The 20,165-nt window shown below is 48.3% G+C and overlaps 1 protein-coding gene across 9 annotated transcripts in view; it reads right to left on the bottom strand.

Moving 5' to 3' along the window:
* The window catches only part of PBLD (phenazine biosynthesis like protein domain containing), a 52,236-nt gene that overhangs the window by 10,276 nt on the left and 21,795 nt on the right, over positions 1-20,165 (bottom strand). For 2 of the 9 annotated variants that reach the window (XM_084751968.1, XM_084751974.1), the window contains 6 exons: positions 16,889-16,998; positions 16,745-16,774; positions 15,106-15,194; positions 14,300-14,478; positions 11,899-11,961; positions 9,852-11,158 (listed from right to left, as the gene is read on the bottom strand). In XM_084751968.1, coding sequence (XP_084608094.1) covers positions 11,046-11,158; positions 11,899-11,961; positions 14,300-14,478; positions 15,106-15,194; positions 16,745-16,774; positions 16,889-16,998 — 584 coding nt within the window. In that variant the 3' untranslated portion in view covers positions 9,852-11,045. Of the gene's footprint in view, positions 1-1,145; positions 1,176-1,289; positions 1,400-2,387; positions 2,487-3,150; positions 3,251-6,893; positions 7,035-9,851; positions 11,159-11,898; positions 11,962-14,299; positions 14,479-15,105; positions 15,195-16,744; positions 16,775-16,888; positions 16,999-20,165 lie in introns of those variants that run through there. The other 7 variants (XM_084751976.1, XM_084751970.1, XM_084751969.1 and 4 more) reach the window with 6 other exon arrangements.

Below are 20,165 nucleotides of genomic sequence, written 5' to 3'. Positions count from 1 at the left end.
GTGAGCGGCAAGTGGAGAAAGGGTGTCATTTTATGGTTATATGACCACCGATTGCCCAGATTCCAGTAAATGGCACCCACCACTACCCAGCACTCATGCAAGCAACTCTGTTTAAATTTAGTGGCACGCGCGCGCGCGCACACACACACACACACACACACCTATGTGCACAGAGGAGTGCAAAATAGGGAAATTGTTGGGAAGAAGGGTTTTGGGGTGGGGGAGGGATTAGAGGCGGAGTAAAAAAGGCCAATATTTGTTGTATATAGGTATAAATTTGTAAGGGAATTTTTCTGAGACAAGGAAGAAAATTCCCAGCTCTCCTACTTGAACTTGCATGGTCACGCCGTTACACCTCAGACGGACTCTCCTTCCAGCAGGAATTAATAGAAACCAACCTTTTCGTTGTTCAAAGGGGTTGAAACGCTATATTTTTTTTTCTCCATCACCTCCGGTCGGTGCCCCAACCCCTCTTTGTCCCAAACACTCTATCTTACTCCTGTCCCACTACAGACAACTGCAAGTTCAAGGCTAGCCTGGGCTACCCAGTGAGGAAAGAAAGATGTGCCCAGCCTTACCAAATAGACACAATCCTACTCTGACATCACCTAGGCTTCCACTCAGTGCCTATAGTGGCGGGAGGCCCATTTGGATCACATCATGTTGGAGCGTAGTCTAAGGGTGGAGTCGGGAGAGGGTAGTCCTTAGAGCCTATGAGAAAACTCAAATGAGAGTCTTGTGGCCTCAGTTTCTTCAGAAATGTAATTGTTCCTGGACAGTGCTTCTGGGCCTCTTCCAGGCATGCTGAGTAGGAGCGAGTTTACTTCAGATTATTCATTACCACTAGCGATCGTTATTTGTTCATGTGCCTCTGTGGAAAAAACAGGTTTTTGCTACACGCAGCTTGTCCTTGTGACTGTACACTTTACTCAGGAGACTCCTCTTAACCCTCTGAGTATGGTCAGGTGCTCTGAGTAAAGTTGGCTACCGCATGAGACTTTAGTCGGCCTCATTTTCAAGCCCCACTCTCCCAGGTTTGAGCCACCTGCTGGAGTGGTAAACAGCATCACCCCAGGGCCTTCTGGTCAAATATGAACAACTGACTACGGCACACAGGCTCAAAGAGGACTCTTCTTCTCACCCACCTTTAGCAAGTCTTCTACTTCATGAAAGTCCTAGGAGGGGAGAGAGAGAGTTATACTACTGAACAGGAGAGCTGTGGGCTAAGGCAGTTTGAGGCAATAATTGCATATTATAATTATATGTGAATATGGTAATGAAGAGCTGACCTGGGGGAAGGTTGGGTAGAGAGGAAAGTCCAGCACAATGCCATCTTCTGCTTTCCTGGCCTTTAGTTCCCCACTCATGGTGACAAAGGTTAGAGTGCTGTTTGTGTTCTCTGGACAGAGAGGGAATCAAGAAGCAAGGAATTAAGCTTGGTACGGGGACCCCACCACCAGAGGGGACCCTACCACCAGAGGGGATACCCCTACCACCATGGGGGACCCCCAGTACCACAGAAGACCCCCCCAGTACCACAGGGGACCCCACCACCACCAGAGCGGACCCCACCACCACAGGGAACACCCCTACCACCATGGGGGACCCCCAGTACCACAGAGGACCCCCCAATACCACAGGGGACCCCACCACCACCACAGGAACCCCACGACTACCACAGGGGACCCCCTCCCACCACAGGGGACCCCCTCCCACCTCAGGGGACCCAACCACCACCACAGGGGACACCACCACCACCACAGGGGACCCCACCACCACCACAGAGGGCCCCACCACCACCACAGGGACCCCATCACCACCACTGGGGACCCAACACCACCACCACCCTTCTCCAGTGCTGGGGATTAAATCTAGCAAGAAACAGATTCAAAGCAAGTGACCTACCACTGAACTATAGTCCCAGCCTACTTTACATTTTTATGAATTTTTCCATTTTAATTTATTTTCCAAGACAAGATCTTAACGATGGAGCTCCCACTAGTCAGAAATTTGCTATGTAGGTCAGGCTGGTTTTGAACTCACAAGATCTACCTGCTTCTACCTCCAGAGTTCTGGGTGCATACATGGAATCCAGTATGGGGAGACAGAGGTGGGAGGATGCGGGGCACTGTGTCTTCCATAGCTATGGAGAGAACCCAGGGCAAGCCTGGGCTACATAAATACCTGTTCTAAAAAACATACATACAGGAGCCAGGTATGGTAACACACGCCTTTAATCCCAGCACTGGGGAGGTAGCGACTGGCGAAGGATCTCTGTTAGAGGCTAGCCTGGTCTACAGAGTGAGTTCCAAGACCACCGGGGTTACCTGGCTCAAAAACACACATACATGAATGCATATAAGCATATTTTTAAAAAATCACATTACTTATTTTGTGAAATAGCACAGCCGCAGAAGCCAGGGTGGCGTGACCACACAAAGGGACCTCACTCACTGGCGTAAACCACCTTAGTCCAAAGCGGGAACCTTCAGAGGAGGAAAAGCCAAAAAGAGGCAAGTCAGACCGAGGCAGACAAGTCTTAAGCTTATCACCATCTTCCTTCCGAAATCTCTAGTGTGGTAAACAGTAAACTGTTGTCAAAGGACAAATGCAGACCGGACAGATATCCACAGGCTCCTTGCGGTTATGTCCGGAGCAGAAACTGCAGGTGCACCAACACCCTTAGTGACTTGGGACGCCATAGCCGAACTCCGTGCATTGGGTGACTCTTCAAGAAAAGAGTATCTGTCCTACACCTGATGGCTCGGAGGTTCACAGTCTAGGCCACCTACTGAGAGCCGTTTTCCTGCATCAGCCCAGGGCGGGAAGCACAGCCACAAGAGGGCGCCAAACAACCGTGTCAAAGAAGCCCAGTCCTGAGAAATCAAACCGACCCTCTGAGATGATCTTACCGGTCGGTCCCATTAGACCCCCCACCTACCAACAAGCTACCCTGGGACCTATTTTCCAATACATGAACGTAGGAGGTGGGGGACACCTTAAACTATAACCTTAGACTTGCCTTCAACACACCTCCTAGAGGAACTAAAAACCCACACGTGCTGTCTGCATACAGATAACATAGGAGCCTCTCCCTTAACTCCCCGCACCTCACTGCCACCCAGGAAGACATGAAAAACGTGCGTTTACTCTGTGCGAAGCTGTCAGTTGGTTGCAGTTTCCTGATGAACGCCGTTTCTGAGAGGTTCATCTCCCTTGCGATTTGCTGATGAGCGTCTTCTGCCAGGATCTTAATTAGGAACAAACGGTTATTGAGAGTGGAAACACAGACAGATGTCCTGGCCCGGCAACTAGTATTAGTTAACATGGCAGTTTACTCTCGATTTATGAAATTCAAGTTACGTGGGGAGGAATTCGAAGCAACCTTATAAAGACAATTTTTCAGATACGCAGGCCTCCGGCACCTAAGGGAGAGTCAGAAACGTGCAAAGTTACTCAAGCAAAAAAAACCGGCAGCATCGGGCCAGGTTCCTATTTATGTCAGTTTATTATCAAGTAAAAGATCTTGTGCTCTTTTTTATTCTCTTTTTTTCTAAGTGTGGGAATGAACCACAGGGCTTCATGCAAGCTCTGTCACTGAGCTATGGTCCCAGGCATTTTTAAAACTATGTATTTATTTATTTATTTATTTACCTTTGTAGACAAGTTCTAAGATGCCTCAGGTGGGTCTTCAACTTGCAGGTCTCTTTTAAATTTTATGCGCATTGGTGTTTTGCCTGTCTATGTCTGTGTGAGGGTGTTGGAACACCTAGGACTGTGGAGTTACAGGCAGGTGTGAGGAGCCATGTGGGTGCTGGGAATTGAACCCAGATACTCTGGAAGAGCAGCCCATGCTCCTAGTCGCTGAGTCATCCCCTCAGCCCATTCAACTGGTGATTCTTCTACCTCTGAAGTGGCTAGGATTCGGAGCTGCACTTCTAGGACTGGCTGTATATTTTAGGTTTGTTTGTTTGGTTGGTTGGTTGTTGTTGTTATTGTTTTTTGAGATGGGGTCTCCTTGTAAGGTCCAAACTGCTCTGGAGCTCATTATGTAGCCCAGGCTATCCGCACCCTGAGTTCTCTCCTCCCACCTCATGGATCCTGAGGTCATCAGACTTAGCAGCAAATGCTTCTACCCAAGTGACATCCTACCAGCCCCATTGTTCTTCCTTATAAAGTTAAACACGCTAGCACATACAAAGTGCTAACACGTGACAGTACCCATGCTAGCTCCTTATAATAGAAGCCTTCTCTTCTATGCCAATCTGTTAACTTAATATATTGAGACATGCAGGGGACAGTATGCATGTGGGGGTCAGAGGACTACCATTCGGCTCTCACTTTCCACCTGTAAGTGGGCTCCGGGGATTGAACCGCAGTCATCAGGCTTGTGCAGCAAGCACCTTTACCGGCTGAGGCCATGTTGCTGACCCTTCAGGCAAGCAAGCACACAAGCAAGCAAGAGTAGCAAGCAAGCTGAGAATGGGGACACATGCCTATCGTCCCACTGCTCAGGAGGTGGAGACAGAAAGATTAGGTTAAAATTTTACTTCCAGGGCTGGAAGAGATGGGTCTGTGCCTAGCAATGTTGGCTGTTCTTCCAGAGGACCCAAGTAGGGTTCCCAGCACCCGTGTAGGCTGCCTCAAAACCACCTGTTACTCCAGATCCAGAGGGTCTGACCCTCTCTTCAGGCATCCGTGGGCACCTGCACACAAGCGGCATAACCTACACACACACACACACACACACACACACACACACACACACACACACGATGTAAAAAACTATAATGCATTTTAGGATTTTATATAAGCAACTGAATATATTTTAATTGGATTTGAATTAAAATTAGGGAGAGGGTGCCAAGTAGTGGTGATGGCGGCACACACCCTCAATCCCAGCACTCAGGGAGGCAGAGGCAGATGGATCTTTGTGAGTTTGAAGCCAGCCTGGGCTACAGAATAAGTTCCAGGTCAGCCAGGGCTAGAGAGAAACCCTGCCTCAAAATAAATAAATAAATCAATCAATCAATAATGGAGAGGAGTCCTTATGTCCAGTATTTACTGATGTTAGTGCTCTGGAGAATCTAGAGAACAGTGCACATTCTTATTTGGTGAAAACTGAATATTAAAACTCTTCCAAATCTCAAGATTTAAAGAGATAGAGTTTACATATATATGTTGTTTGGTTGGTTTGGTTTTTCCAAGACAAGGTTCCTCTGTGTAGCCCTGACTGTCCTTACTCACTCTGTAGACCAGGCTGGCCTCAAACTCACAGAGACCCACCTGCCTCTACCTCCCAAGTGCTGGGATTAAAGGTGTGTGCACCCTTACTGCCTAGCCTTATATTTTTTATTTAAATCCAACTAATTCATTTATTTGGGGAGGCACTTGTCTGGCATAGTTCACTCATGATATCAGAGGGTGACTTGGCAGGAGGAGGTTTTTTTGCTTACACTATGTGGCGCCAGGGAGTGAACTCTGGTCTTCAGACTTGGTGCCAAGGACCTTTACCTGCTAAGCCAACATGGGAGCTGCAAGAGAGCTAGTTATAAAATAAAGATTTTTGGCAAACTAAGTTGTCCAAGAGATCAACTGCTTGTTTCTACTTAATTCCATGCAGGTGCCTTATTTTGTCAATCCCAAAGATTGAGATTTTAAAATATTTTGATGATTATTTTAAGAGAGAGTGAATAAGAATGAATGAGTGTGCTGTGTGTGTGTGTGTGTGTATGTGTGTGTGTGTGTGTGTGTGTATGTGTGAATATGCTTGGATGTAGAGCCTTTGAAGATTGAGAGAAAAAGAAAGAGAGAAAATGAACATGTCTATCAGTACACTTGAGTATAGAGCCTTTGAAGGTCTGAAAAAAGAGAGAGAGTGTGTGTGTGTGTGAGAGGGAGGGGGCACAAATGTGTGTGTGTGTGACAGTGTGTACGCATACATTTGTGTGTGCATGCACATGTGTGTGTGTGTGCGTGTATGTGTGTCTGGGCTTGTACACATGAGTGCAGTGCCCTTGGAGGTCAGAAGAGAATGTCAGATCTGGAGCTGGGGTCACAAGAAGTTGTAAGCACTCCACGTGCCTGGTAGGACGGGAACTCCAGTCCTCTGCAAGAGCAGTGCCCACCTTTTCAGACAGGGTTTCTCCGTGTAGCCTTGGCTGTCCTGGACTTGCTCTGTAGACCAGGCTGGCCTTGAACTCATAGTGATCTACCTGCCTCAGCCTCCCTGAGTGCTGGGGTTATAGGTGTGCACCACAGTGTCCAGATTCAGTACCCACTCTTAACCAAGAGCCTTCAGCACCTCAAAGAGAATTTCTAAGTGTCTGGGTATAGGGAAGGTTAAAGCCAGGCATGATGGCACACACCTGTCTCCCTAGCGCCAAAGAGGCTAAGACAGATGGAGTTTAAGGCCAGGCAGGATTGAAAATCAACCCTTCTCCCGACCCCCGTGGGAGAACCCCTAAATTAAGATCCAAACATAGTTTCAGCCATATTTAGTAAAGAAAACTAAACTGACAGCTAGAAGAAACTTCTTCCCCTAATTTTTAAATATTTATTTGCTTGTCTATTTATTTTTGATTTTGTAAGATGCCCAGGCTGGCCTCAGACCCATGAGCCTCCTGCCTTATCCTTTGGAACACCAGAGCTTCAGGCCTGAGCCCCCACTCCCAGCTGCTGCCAGGTCCTCTGCCTGGAGGTCTCTGTGGGTCTGTCTCAGCTAGGTACAGCCATCCCCTTGTGACCTGAAGACGTGACCATCACCGATGTGACAAAGAGCACAAGCCAAAGTGGCAAACACTCCAGATGGGCGTCTCACTTCTCTTACGGAGGTCATGAGCTCTGTACACTTCTAGAGTTTCAGGCGTGGCCCTTGGGAAGCGGGTACTCACGTCTTCCAGGAGGCAGACGGCAGCAGGATTGCCACGGAAAGCTGTCGCCGTGAACGCATCTGCTATGAAAATCGGGAGCTTCATTTTTCTCACTGGCTCTGTCTGTAAGGTGCCTGCCTTGCTGGGAGCCTGCTTCACTTCCTGTTCTTGAGAGGGGGGGACCCAGAAAGTTAATGTGTCACTGTTGCACACACGCAGTTAATGGTTCCTAGCTAGAAAGCCAAACAATTATTCCAACATAGTCGCCTTTAAAGACGCCAAGCCTCTAATGCTTTCGGCCTTTGCACTGCATGACCTACACAGAGAGTACCTCAGTACCAGGCAAGTGAGCCCTTCCTTGGCATGAATAAAGCCCTGGATCTGATCCCCAGTAGGCCTTAAACAGGGCATGGTGGCACACATCCGTTAACCTAGCACAAGGAAATAGAGGCAGGAGGAACAGGCTCAAACCTACCCTCAGCTATATGAGGAATTCCAGGCCACCAACTTGGGATACAGGAAACATTGTCTCAAAACCACAAAAGAGTTTACCCACTTACACTGTATATGAAAGTTTCCTGCCCTTATGAGTTGGACAGGTAAAATGTAAACATTGGGTTTTTATCATCAAGTCATCCTCTTCTTGATTTTTTTTTTTAAATACCAGGTCTTACTATGCAGCCTTTGTTGGCCTAGATCCTAAATCTGGCCTTGAATTTAGAGAGCTGCCTGCCTCTGCCTCCCAAGTGCTGGGATTAAAGTCCTGTGCCACCACACCCAACTTCCCTTTTCTCCTGTTGAATTCACCTAGATGCTGCATGAGTCCTTGGCACACAGGATCTACTGAATGACTTAAGTAATATACTGGGCTACATCATTACTGAGTTTTAGAGTGTGGAGGACAAACAGGAGGATTTGTCTGTGAGTAGTGGCCTCTGCCAGGACGGGTCTCCATCAGTAGCATCACTGTTTTTGTCACTGCATTTGTCTTTTTGTTGTTTGTTTGTTTGTTTGTTTGTTTTTTCGAGACAGGGTTTCTCTGTGTAACAGAGCTCTGGCTGTCCTGGACTTTCTTGTAGACCAGGCTGGGCTTGAACTAATCGAGAGATCTGCCTGTCTCTGCCTTCCAAGTGCTGGGATTAAAGGCATGTGCCACCACTGCCTGGCCTTTTTTTTTTTTTTTTAATTATGTATACAGTGCTCTGCCTGCATGTACATCTGCATGTCAAGAGAGGGCATCAGATCACATTATAGATGGTTGTGAGCCACCACGTGGTTGTTGGGAATTGAACTCAGGACCTTTCAGTGTGCTTAACCTCTGAGCCATCTCTCCAGCCTGCATTTCAGGTCTTTTATTCAGTTGTTTGGAGATTTCATTGTAGCTTGCCTTCCTTATATCAGACAGCGTGAGTCAGCACAGAAAGGAATGACGTTTCTTTAATGACACGTGGGTTCCTTCTGCAGGGCCAGGATGGAGCCCCGGTCTCACACATGGCTCATACCTGCTCTAGCACTGAGCTTGTTTGCCTGTTACGTGGGGCCAGGATCTCAGCGTGTTGTTCATGTTGGCCTCGGACCCTCTGTGGAGCCCAGAGAGGCCTTCAGTTTGCAATCCTCCTGTTTCAGCCTCCTGAATAGCTGGGGTTACTAGCTTCTGTCTCCAGACCTGGCAGTGGTTCTCCTAAGTTTAATACGGAAGCTTGTGAGCCAGCCTAGTGGCCCAGGCCTGTGATACCAAGAATCGGGAGACTGCAACAGGAGAATTGCCTTGGGATATCTCTGTCTCAAAGAACAAAAGAAAACAAAACTGTGTTTGGGGCTTGACTGAACTTCAGCCTTTTTGGCTCCATCCATCAGTTCTTGTTAAATGAATACTGAAAGGGAAAAATACATGGACTCCAGTAATCAGGAGTTATGGCTACAAGGTTTTGAAATGTTAAACAGTCTTGGGAAATTGTGTGTGTGGTGAGTGTATGTGTGGTGTGTGTGCGCGTGCGTGGTGTGTGTGTGTAGTGTGTGGCGTGTGTGTGGTGTATGTGTGTAGTGTGTGGCGTGTGTGTGGTGTATGTGTGTATGTGTGGTGTGTGTGTGTGTGTGTGTGTGTGTGTGTGTGTGTATTGTGTATTTCAGGGCTTAAGCTCAGGGACTTCGGCATGCTAAACATATGTATTATAATACAGGAAGATCCCCTCCCTGGTCCCCTGAATCCCTGATGTTTTTAAGTGATGAGGAGAGTGCTGAACCGGTCCCTCTGCCTCAGCCTCTCCATTAGCTGAGGCTACAAGCGAGCTGCTGGCTTTGGCTCTGAATACTTATGAGCATTAATTCAGGGAACAGTGAGAGGTCTCAACAGGTGAAGGCATTTACCATACAAGCCTGGACCAGGCCCCACACAAAGGCGGGAGGAGAGACTAACTCCACAAAGCTGTCACCTGCCCTCCAGTAAGACCTGAGGATTTACATTCTAGAACCAGCCATGTGATTCAGTGTTTGCCTGGTGTGCACAAGACCCTGGTTATATCCCCAGCACACTTAGAACACATTGACAACTGAATTAATAAGAAACTCCAATTGGCCTGTAGATGGGGGCTGGAGGAGGGCCTTTGCTCCATTCTGTTTTGTGAGTCCATCTGACTATGAATCCCAGAGTTCAATACATAATCCCCCTGACTCAGCATAAGTGCTGGGTTTATAGATGTGTGGAACCAAGCCAGGCTAGCTTGCAGCTTTTGAAATGGCTGAGAATTAACATCAGTGTTTTACCAAACACCGTTAATTTCCTGAGACTCTCAAGTAGCCCAGGCTAGCTGATAATTTGTCCAGCCGAAGCTAGCCTTGAAATCCTGATCCTCCTGCCTCTCCCAAGTGCTGAGATTCTAGGCATGTGCAGTTTAGGATTATCTTGCCAACCCGAGGAGGGAATCCTACTCCAAAGCCATCCACGGGGAGTCAGTATCACAGAGCACAACAAATCCAAAGTTAGGTTAAATCACGCTTTATTAAACAAGAGAAAACTTTACATTACCAGTCTTTTTTTAAAGATGTATTTATTTATTATTTATACAATGCTCTGCCTGCATGTACACCTGCAGGCCAGAAGAGGGCATCAGATCACATTATAGATGGTTGTGAGCCACCATGTGGTTGCTGGGAAGTGAACTCAGGACCTCTGGGGGAGCAGCCAGTGCTCTTAACCTCTGAGCCATCTCTCCAGCCCTGCATTACCAGTCTTATGACACATAGGAGAACAAGGTTACAGATTGCACTGCTCTTACTGTTGATTTTTATCGTCCCATAAGTTAATCAAATACACAGTTGGTTTTAAATCCCTGGGTGTTGCCCTGATTGTCACTTATAGAGGGGCTCAAAACACAAAGGATTTGTTTCCTTAACACTAACATTGCTCTGCATCTTCCCATGCAGACTGTTCCCTTTTGCTGTGTTCATGGTCACATGAATCCATACTCCCACAGCCATAGCATGGCCCTCTGACCCGCTTACAGTCTACTCTTTAGTGCGAGGTGTACAGTTCCACAGGGCTATTGGGTCTATTCAAAAGATTATGAGTGGGCATGATGGTGCACACCATTAACCCAGCACTCGAGAGGCAGAGGCAGGCAGATGTCTGTGAGCTCTGGAGGTTAGCCTGGGCTAGGTAGAGTTCTTTCCCAGCCAGGGCTATACAGCATGAATCCATCTTTATTTTATTTTTTTAAAGATGTATTTATTTATTATTATGTATACAGAGCTCTGCCTGCATGTACATCTGTAGGCCAGAGGAGGGCATCAGATCACATTATAGATGGCTGTGAACCATCTATATATATATATATTTGGAAAACCTCCTGTTGGGTACCCATGCCTAAATCTGAATTTCATCTCTTTACCAATGGATCTCTCACTTTCGTTGGCAGTCATCAAAAGAAGTGACACCATCACTCTCTGCTGTGGGTCCCTGAAGAGATGGACAGAGGCAGAGGCCGGAGCCCCACCATCAGGTAAGGACTCTGGAAATGCTAGTGCACCCCTTCCTGTTCCTCGTGAGAGGACCGAGGACACTGCTTGGCAGGCTTGCTGAGGTAAGCTCTGTGCATTTGTTGTTTGGTTGGTTTGGTGTCTTGGCATAGCGGAAACACGGCGTGGAGGGGCCGCCACAGCCCAGCATCAGCGTCTCTAGGCCGTCAGCGTGCCCTCCAAGACAATAGCAGCACCGCCCTTCAGGTCAACTCGGCCATCAGGTCGCAGGGAAATGTCCAGTTCCCCTCCCCGGCGGGAACACTGAAAGGCTAAAGAACACAAAGTGGTGCCAACTAAGAGCATTTCCCCTGCCGTTTGTCACACAGTGCAGGATGTATTGTTACAAACCCAGGTCTCCTCCCAGGCCAGTCTCCAGAATAAACTGCTCCATGTGTCCAGAGCGCCTCCCGCCTCCATAGAGCCTTCCTGAGCCTCTGCTGCTACTTACTGCAATGTCCCGGCTGTGTCCCACCTGAAGCTTTGTCTGAAAATACTCAAGGAGGTGTAAAGAGATGGAAGGGAGGGGAGGGGACGTCTAAGAAAACGTAAGGGGGGGGGAGGTCCTGGCCCACCCCAGCCCCTGCCGTCCCTTTCCAGCTCAGGAAAGTCAGGTGGAGTTTGTTTCGTTGTAGTACGCTAAAGCAACCCCAGCCTGCCAGGAGCTGCACGCTCAGCTAACTCATTAGACTCAGCCAGGTCAGAGAAGAAACCCTGGCTCTCCCGACCTCCCGCACAGACTTAGTCTTCCTTCAGTAAGGTCATGTCTGGGGGTCGGAGCCCTGCTTTGACAGTGAGCTAACGTAGCTGCCTCCTATTCTGAGACACTCCTGGGGGGCTGGGCACGCTCTGGCCATCCCGAGCTCCACAGCAGAGCTCTGTCTCAAAAAGCCGAGAGCTGTAGCCAGGACTCCATGGTAGCCCGTTTGCCAAGCATCTGAAGGCCCTGAGTTCACCACCCGGGCTCCCAAAGAGAAGGAGAGGAAGGAAGGGCTGGCAAGAGCTATCCTACCTCGCATTTCTTTCTTCCCGAGCTCCTCAGACCAGTAGGGGCCAAGAATCGTGTGGGTGGACCTTGAAAAGAAGTGTCAAGCCATGAGAGCCATAGAGTGACGTTTCTCTAAATATATCAACATAACAGCCAACCATCCAGTGTGGCTAACCCTTAGGACATCCAGTCCTACGTCAAGGTGGCCACAGCAGAGCGTGAGTGTGGAAAGAGAGAGGGTTTATAAATAAACACTTCCAAAGTGCCTGTCAAAGCTGTCTTACTCTCTCCAAAGCAGCATTTGGATGTAGGGTAATTTTTTTTCTTTGTGTTTTCTTTTTTGAGACAGTCTGGTGTAGCCCAGGCTATCCTGCAACTAGCTAAGGCTAATCTTGAACAACTTCTCCTTCTGCCCTAATCTCCCAAGTGCTACCTTGCCATCTGTACCCTCGTGCCAGGCAAGACAGTGGGCTTTAATGCTTGTCCGTCAGTTCTTCATCAACTCAAGGCCTTCACATGAATCTTTCTACATCTTCCAGGGCACATAACTCCAAACTCCTGTTCTGTAAACACCAGTAAAGGAGGAAATTCAGACAATAGACAACCTCCCAGGGCTTTGGGGACCCAAAGCACTTTTTTTTTTTTTCAAGACAGAGTTTCTCTGTGTGATAGTCCTGGCTGTCATGGACTCACTTTGTAGATCAGGCTGGCCTCCAACTCATAGAGATACATTCTTTTTAATTGGAGGGGTTTGTTTTGTTTTGGGGGGGGGGCCAAAGCTGTGTTGGTACTGACCTTTACTTATTTTTGTCTGCAGTTGAAACTACTTGTTTTTGCTGTGTGTGTGTGTGTGTGTGTTGGTTTCTGCACTACTGGGCCCCTATATGGCATGTAAGCCTTCTACCAACTAGATCTTATTTCTTTTTCGTGTAATTTAGCCTAGATTTTACATATGAGAATGAGAAAACAAAGCCATGGTGGCGGTGGTGGCACACACCTTTAATCCCAGCACTCAGGAGGCAGAGGCAGGCAGATCAGAAGAAGCTGTATACCTGTTCATGCTGCCCAGAATCGTCTGCCACGGGGACATGGACACTGTGGCCATGTTCCTGAGTCCTCAGCTGTACTTGTGTGCTGATCTTTGAGTTGTTGTGTTTGTTTTGTTCCTCACCAAGAATCCAGCGAAGAACCATTCTGGCTCCTGGCATCTGGAGCCTCTGCCCAGGTCCTTTCAGCTATGAACCTCATCCCCAGCAGCCTCCTCCCATCCAGCACCCTCACCCTTGGCTATAGAAACCGCTGTCCTTAAGAACAGAAGTATGAAGCACCACACTTCTTCCCTTCTTTAATGTCTTCCCTCGGCTTTATGGTGGTACAAGGTCTGCAAAGGTTGGATCGGGGGTCTCGATGCACCGTTAGTAAAGCTCACACGAAGGGTACTGTGTAGCCCTCCCCTTGTCTCAGTGAGCAGAAAGCATAAGGAATAACTTAGCAGCCTAGGACTCCACTTGACATGAGCTATGTACACACCTCTCTCTGAACAATGTACCTAGCTAGCAAGCTATTAACAGGTTAGGACCCCCCCCCCCCTCCTCAGAGCTGCAGGTACACCTGCTATAAACAATTTATAAATAAATTTCTCCCCTCAGCATACCCTGGATAGCATCCTATTTCTATCCAAATACATCATGGGTCACAGTCAGAGAACTGTGCCATGGCCAATGGGCCAATCCAGCCTAGACTGGTTTCAGATACATGTGCAAGAAGGCAAACTATCCTTAAAGTGAACTTTTAGGGTGAATCCCCTACTTACCATCTTATGCCTATACGTAATATGATTAAGATCAGATGCATCATTGCACGCAATATGTCCAGGGAGAACAAGCTCACATTACCCATACTTGCCAGTCAAAACAGAGAATCTCTCAAATTATGTCCTTAGTAACCAAACTCCTCTTTCCCTTGAGTACCATAAAAGAAGATGTCAGGCCAGGAGAGCCAGGCCAGCAGCATTGTGTTCTTACAGAAGACTGAGCTTCATTCCCAGCACCCATGCTGAACAGCTCACAACCACCGGCCACTCCAGCTCCATGTATTACCCCAATTTCGGCTGGCCTCTAGGGGTTCTGCACATAAATGAGCACAAACAAACTCTCTCTCTCTCTCTCTCTCTCTCTCTCTCTCTCTCTCTCTCTCTCTCTCTCTCTCTCCTTTCCCTCTCCTTTCCCTCTCCTCCAATAATTGGACCCCTCAGTAGGTGTTTACTCACGTATCTCACTATCAATCTTGACAGTGTGTTGTGTTCTGATCTGAACTACTACTTTGAATAAACTCCCTTGCTACTTTGTCATCTCTCTGGGCCTTTATTTCAATTCTTTGGGTAAGAGTGCAGGCACCTGGTACCCAGCCCTCACCAGAAGAGTACCTGTTACTGGGTCTTCAGCCACGCCAACCCATGGCGCAAAGTATCTGGAGTAGAAGTCATACGGGGCCCTCTGCCCCCCAGGCTCTCCTTTGAGAGTGAGAATGAGTCCCCTCACCCTCCCTGTCTTTTCCATCCGAGGCAGAGGCTCCGTGTTCACCTTCAAGGTCTCTAGAAAGCACCTTGAGCACGCACAGGATGGTTAGGAATAAGCATTTGCTGAAACCCACCCCACCCCACCCCACCCGATGGGAAAGAGGCTGGGCTGTGCCCAGATAGCTCAGCAGAGGAAGGGAGAGCCTGCCTTGACATCTGCCTATGGGAAAGAAAGTGGTTGGGCCAGGCATGGCAGCAGGTGCCTTTATTCCCAGCTCTCGGGAGGCAGAGGCAGGTGGGTCTCTGAGAGTTTGAGGCCAGCCTGGTCTACAGAGTGAGTTCCAGGCCAGCCAGAACTACAAAGGGAGACCTTGTCTCAGAAGAGAAGAGAAGAGAAGAGAAAATCATGCTTTAGAAATATCGCAGCCTGGGGCTGGAGAGATGGCTCAGAGGTTAAGAGCACTGGCTGTGCTTCCAAAGGTCCTGAGTCCAGTTCCCAGCAAGCACATGGTGGCTCATAGCTATCTATAATGAGAGCTGATACCTTCTTCTGGCAGGCAGGCCCATATGCATGCAGGATGTTGTATACATAATAAATAAATAAATCTTTAAAAAAAAAAAAAAGAAAAGAAAAAAAAGAAATAGCGCAGCCTGAGCGAAGCAGAGCTGGAAATGTGGGTGCTGGCAGATAAATGGTTAAATACGCTGTTTACCTGTCATAAGAGTCGCTGAGCCTGACCAGGAGGTTTTTGGTGTCTGGAGAGTACCGGATGTCCTGGACCCTGGTGTCACCTATGGCTGCCTGTGAAGCAGATGGAGACTCCTCAGAGGGCCAGCTCTTACTCACTTGTTGGATGTTCGTCTAGCAATGCCAGAAGCCCTGGCTCCGTCCCTAGCACCACACTAACTATCCACTAAGCTGATGTGTGCTTATACCCAAGAGAAAAGCAGAAAGATCAGGAGTTCGGGGTCAGCCTCGACTAGTCACCAAAGGTGAAGCCAGGCTGGGATGCCAGAGATCCTGCCTCAGAAACAAATAACAGAACAAACCGCTAGGCACGTCCCTTTGACGCCAGCACGAGGGAGGCAGGGGCAGGAGGCTCTTTGCTAACTGTAGCCCTGTATGGAGACCAAGGCCAACCAGGGCTACAGATGACAGCAGCAAACCTCCTCCTCAGGAGCACGCCTCGGTGCCCATGAAGGAGAAACAGTCTCTCATGAAGCATGTGCTGTGAGCCAGGCCCCACACTGTCCCGAGGCCCCACACTGTCCCGAGGCCCCACACTGTCCCGAGGCCCCACACTGTCCCGAGGCCCCACACTGTCCCGAGGCCCCAGGAGACTCCTTCAGTGTCAGGGCTCAAGGTTCCTGGCCAACTGAGCGACCTTTCAGGGACAATTCAGCTTCCTCTCTGCCAGTCCCGGAACAGGAACATGTCCCCACACATGGCTCCATTAGGTAGGTCCCCACAGACCCAGGGCTCCAGCCCTCTCCCTTTCTTCCTCCTCTCCCTTCCCTCCTCTTCCTCCTCCCCCCATTTCTGTTTCCTTCTCTCAAGTCTAAGTCAATTGTCTTTCAACGTGGGAGTGTCTGCCCACTTCCTTGAGTTGGAAGAAGTTGGTGAAATATCTGTGTGCAGCCACAGGTAGACTACCCCACATATGCTCCATATGCCAGGACTCGGGGCTAGCCCTGTGATTAGAACCCATCTTATGCTCTCTCAGCAAACACGCTACTTTTATAAAACTGGAAATTCAACGCTTCACGGTCGAAAGGGGCGGAGGATACCTGAAGTCGTCTTCACCACCTCCCTCAGGCTGTCTCTGTCTGCCTCTAACTCTGACTCCTGTCCCACTGTGGATATTATACTGCTCAGGGTTAAATCAAATGAGTCAGGTAGGATTGAATGGCCTATAATCCTAGCACGTGAGAGGCAAGGGCATTCCAAGTTCAAGGCTAGCCTGGGCTACACAGTGAGAAAAGAAAGATCACAACTCAGCTGGGCTGTGGTGGCACAGGCCTGTAATCCTAGCACTCCAGGAGGCAGAGGCAGGTGGATCTCTGTAAGTTCAAGTGAGTCCAGGACAGCCAAGGCTATACAGAGAAACCCTGTCTCAGAAGGAAAAGAAAGAAAGAAAGAAAGAAAGAAAGAAAGAAGAAAAAAAGATTTGAACACCAACAACCTTACTAAATAAATGCAATGTTAACATTCTGACCTGAAATCACCTAGGTTTCCACAGCAATGTGTACACTGGATAGGGCTATTTAATGGGATCATGACGCACCCAAGCTTTCAAACACAAACACAAATGACCACGTCACACAGGCTCAAAGTAGACTCTTCTCACCTACCTTTAGCAAGTCTTCTACTTCACAGAAGTCCTAGGAGGGGAAAAAGAGAGTTATACTACTGAACAGGAGAGCTGTGGGCTAAGGCAGTTTGGGGAAATAATTGCATATTATAATTATATGTGAATATGGTAATGAAGAGCTGACCTGGGGGAAGGTTGGGTAGAGAGGAAAGTCCAGCACAATGCCATCTTCTGCTTTCCTGGCCTTTAGTTCCCCACTCATGGTGACAAAGGTTAGAGTGCTGTTTGTGTTCTCTGGACAGAGAGAGAATCAAGAAGCAGAAAAATAAGTGTGGTTGTGTTTTCTGGGGATTCATTGTTGTTTGTTTGTTTGATGATGGTGGTCAGTGTGTGTGTGTGTGTGTGTGTGTGTGTGTGTGTGTGCTACTGTGGAATGAACTCCGGGGTCACACATGCAAGTACCTCCCTCTAAGCTATCTCCCCTGTCCTCATGGTCTTTTATTTTTGAGGCAGTGTCTCTCTCAGTTGTTTGGGCTGGCCTTGAGTTCCCTCTGTGGTCCAGGAAGTCTGTGAAATTTTAATCCTCTTTTCTCAGCCTCCTGAATAGCTGGGATTTCAGGATTATTTCACCAACCTAAACTTGTCTTCATTTTTTCTTTTCAAGACAGGGTTTCTCTGTGTAGCCTTGGCTGTCCTGGACTCGCTTTGTAGACCAGGCTGGCCTTGAACTCACAGCGATCCGCCGGCCTCAGCCTCCCGAGTGCAGGAATTAAAGGCGTGTGCCCCCATGCATGTTTTAATAATTTATTTTTATTTTATGTTCATTGTTGGTTTGCCTGTATGTATGTCTGTGTGAGGGTCTTGGGTCCTCTAGAACTGGAGTTACCAATAGCCATGTGGGTGCTGGGAATTGAACTCAGGTCCTCTGAACAAGCAGCTGGTGCTCTTAACCACTGAGCCATCTCTCCAGGCCTTGTCTTCATTCTTATTCTCTCTCTCTCTCTCTCTCTCTCTCTCTCTCTCTCTCTCTCTCTCTCTCTCTCTCTCTCTCGGTTTTTTGAGACAGGGTTTCTCTGTGTAGCCCTGGCTGTCCCGGACTCGCTTTGTAAACCAGCCTGGCCTTGAACTCACAGTGATCTGCCTGCTTCTTTCATTCTTACTCTCTACCCACACAAACAAAATCATTTTATCATAACGATCAGATTTTATGACTTAAAAATAAAATGTCCCCAACACCTGGTCCTCGGCTGGCAGTACTGTTTTGGGGAGAGGCATGGTTTGAGAACTTGGTCACAGGTGAAAGGTCTCAGATGGGGGGGGGGGTACGGTACTAAGAGATTGTTGGGGAGTTAGGGGTCGATTAAAACAGTTAACATTGTGGGCAGACAAATGACAATATGGCAGAGACCCTGAGCAGAGTTAGGCCTCTAACACCTGAGACAGGCAGCATGTTGAGGTTCTGAAGAGAAGAAATCAGTGCCCACGTGGCAGACGCCCACTTCTGCCACGTGGGCGTCTCTCATACTTTTCTAAGCATGGGCGCAGTTTCATAGCACAAGCCCATAGGCAGGCTCTGATTCCCAGGAAGGAGGCAGGGAAGGGGGTGCGGAGCAGGATTGTATGGCTACCCGGAACTTCTTGGATGTAAAATCACTCTCCCACCCCCCGCTGAGAGTTCCTGACACAGGATGTCTGTTACTCATAGTGTCTCCCTGAGGTGCCTGACAGTGGGCTTGAGAGGGCACGAGCTTCTGCATGGTACTGTGGCCTGGGCAGTGGCTGCGTTCTAGTAACTCCATCCTTACAAAGGGCCGCGGCCTTTGAGCGTTTGTAACGTGGCCAGCATCTGGGCCATGGTTATTGCTTCCTCTCTGAGTTCAGCGTTGCTAGTGTAAGCCCTTAAAGCCATGGACTACGCCACCATGGCCACCATGATGGACCGTATCCCCCTAAACCGTAAGCCAAAGTAAGCCTCTCCTCCCTTAAGTTGCTTCCGTCAGGTATTTTATCACAGCAACGGGAAAGAACTGAGGACGCTGGATCACGTGGGAGAGAGGCCTTGACTGACTTGCAGCTTCATCTCCTGCCAGGCACAGGCTCCCTCGAGAACCTAAGGACGCTTGGGTCTGTGGAAGACACTGTCCGGGCTTTGCTTTTGGTGCAGCCTTGGAGGATGTGTCTCCGCCCACTCTAGCAGGGGGTGTGGCTCAGTTGGTTTCGTCTTACTCTTTAGCTCAAGGTCGCTGTCTTGTATTCACCTTCTTAAACGTGTGTCACAACCTCATATGGGGTCATGTAACTGACTGTGGATGTTACAGAGTTATCAATAGTACATGGCTCCTGAACACACAACAGCCAAAAAGCAATTCAGAACTTTTTTTTTGTTTTTGTTTGGTTTGTTTGGTTGGTTGGTTGGTTTTTTTTTTTTTTCGAGATAGGGTTTCTCTGTGTAATAGCCCTGGCTGTCGTGGACTTACTTTGTAGATCAGGCTGGCCTCGAACTCACAGAGATCCGCCTGCCTCTGCCTCCTGAGTGCTGGGATTAAAGTTGTGTGTCACCACGCCCCAAATAGAAAGATTTTTCTGGCTGTGCCCGCCCGCCCGTGTTGCATGGCGTGGCAGCACTGTATCCTCGAGACATGCGCACTTGCGCACTTTGCGTTCGCTTGCCTTCTCTCCTCCCACCGATGAAGCACATGGGCTCACGCCATTTCTACTGCACATGCGATGTGTTTCTCTCACAGACACAGAACATTTACTTACAGGAAGCAAAGGCGTTTAACATTTTCAGCCATCATTTGTCAGTGTTGAAGTATCAAATCATCATCTCTTTGGATTTGTAGTATATGTTTGATTTTATTTTTTATTTTTAGAAAGCAAAAAAAGGTTAATGTGTATGAGTGTTTTGCCCGCGTGTATGTCTGTGCACCACGTGTGTGCATTGCCCTCAGAGGCCTCAGATCCCCTGGGCCTGAGGTTATAGATGGTTGTGAGCCACCATCGGGGTGCTAGGAGTGGAACCTGGAGTCCTCTGGAAGAGCAGCCAGTTCTGTTAACCATTGAACCATCTCTCTAGTCCCTAAAAATTTGACTTTTGAAATTACTCTTTGAGGGCGGGAGAGATAGCTCAGAGGTTAAGAGCACTGATTGTTCTTCCAGAGGTCCTGAGTTCAATTCCCAGCAGCCACATGGTGGCTCACAACCATCTATAATGTGATCTGATGCCCTCTTCTAGCCTGCAGGTGTACATGCAGGCAGAGCACTGTATACATAATAATAAAAAAAATTGTAATTATTTTAAAAGTACTCTGAGTTTCAGTTAGATAGCTCAGTGGGTACCTGCTGCCAAGACTAACATTCTGAGTTCAAAACCCCAGCCCCACATGATGGAAGGGAAGAACAGACTCCTGAAAATTATCCTCCAAACTCCACATGTACACTATGGCATTTGTTTGTGCATA

The sequence above is a fragment of the Acomys minous genome, assembly GCF_964271855.1.
Source record: "Acomys minous genome assembly, chromosome: 13".
In the NCBI taxonomy this organism is placed as follows: domain Eukaryota; kingdom Metazoa; phylum Chordata; class Mammalia; order Rodentia; family Muridae; genus Acomys; species Acomys minous.
Note: the sequence above shows the minus strand (reverse complement) of the source record. Positions and strands in the feature narration are given on the sequence as shown.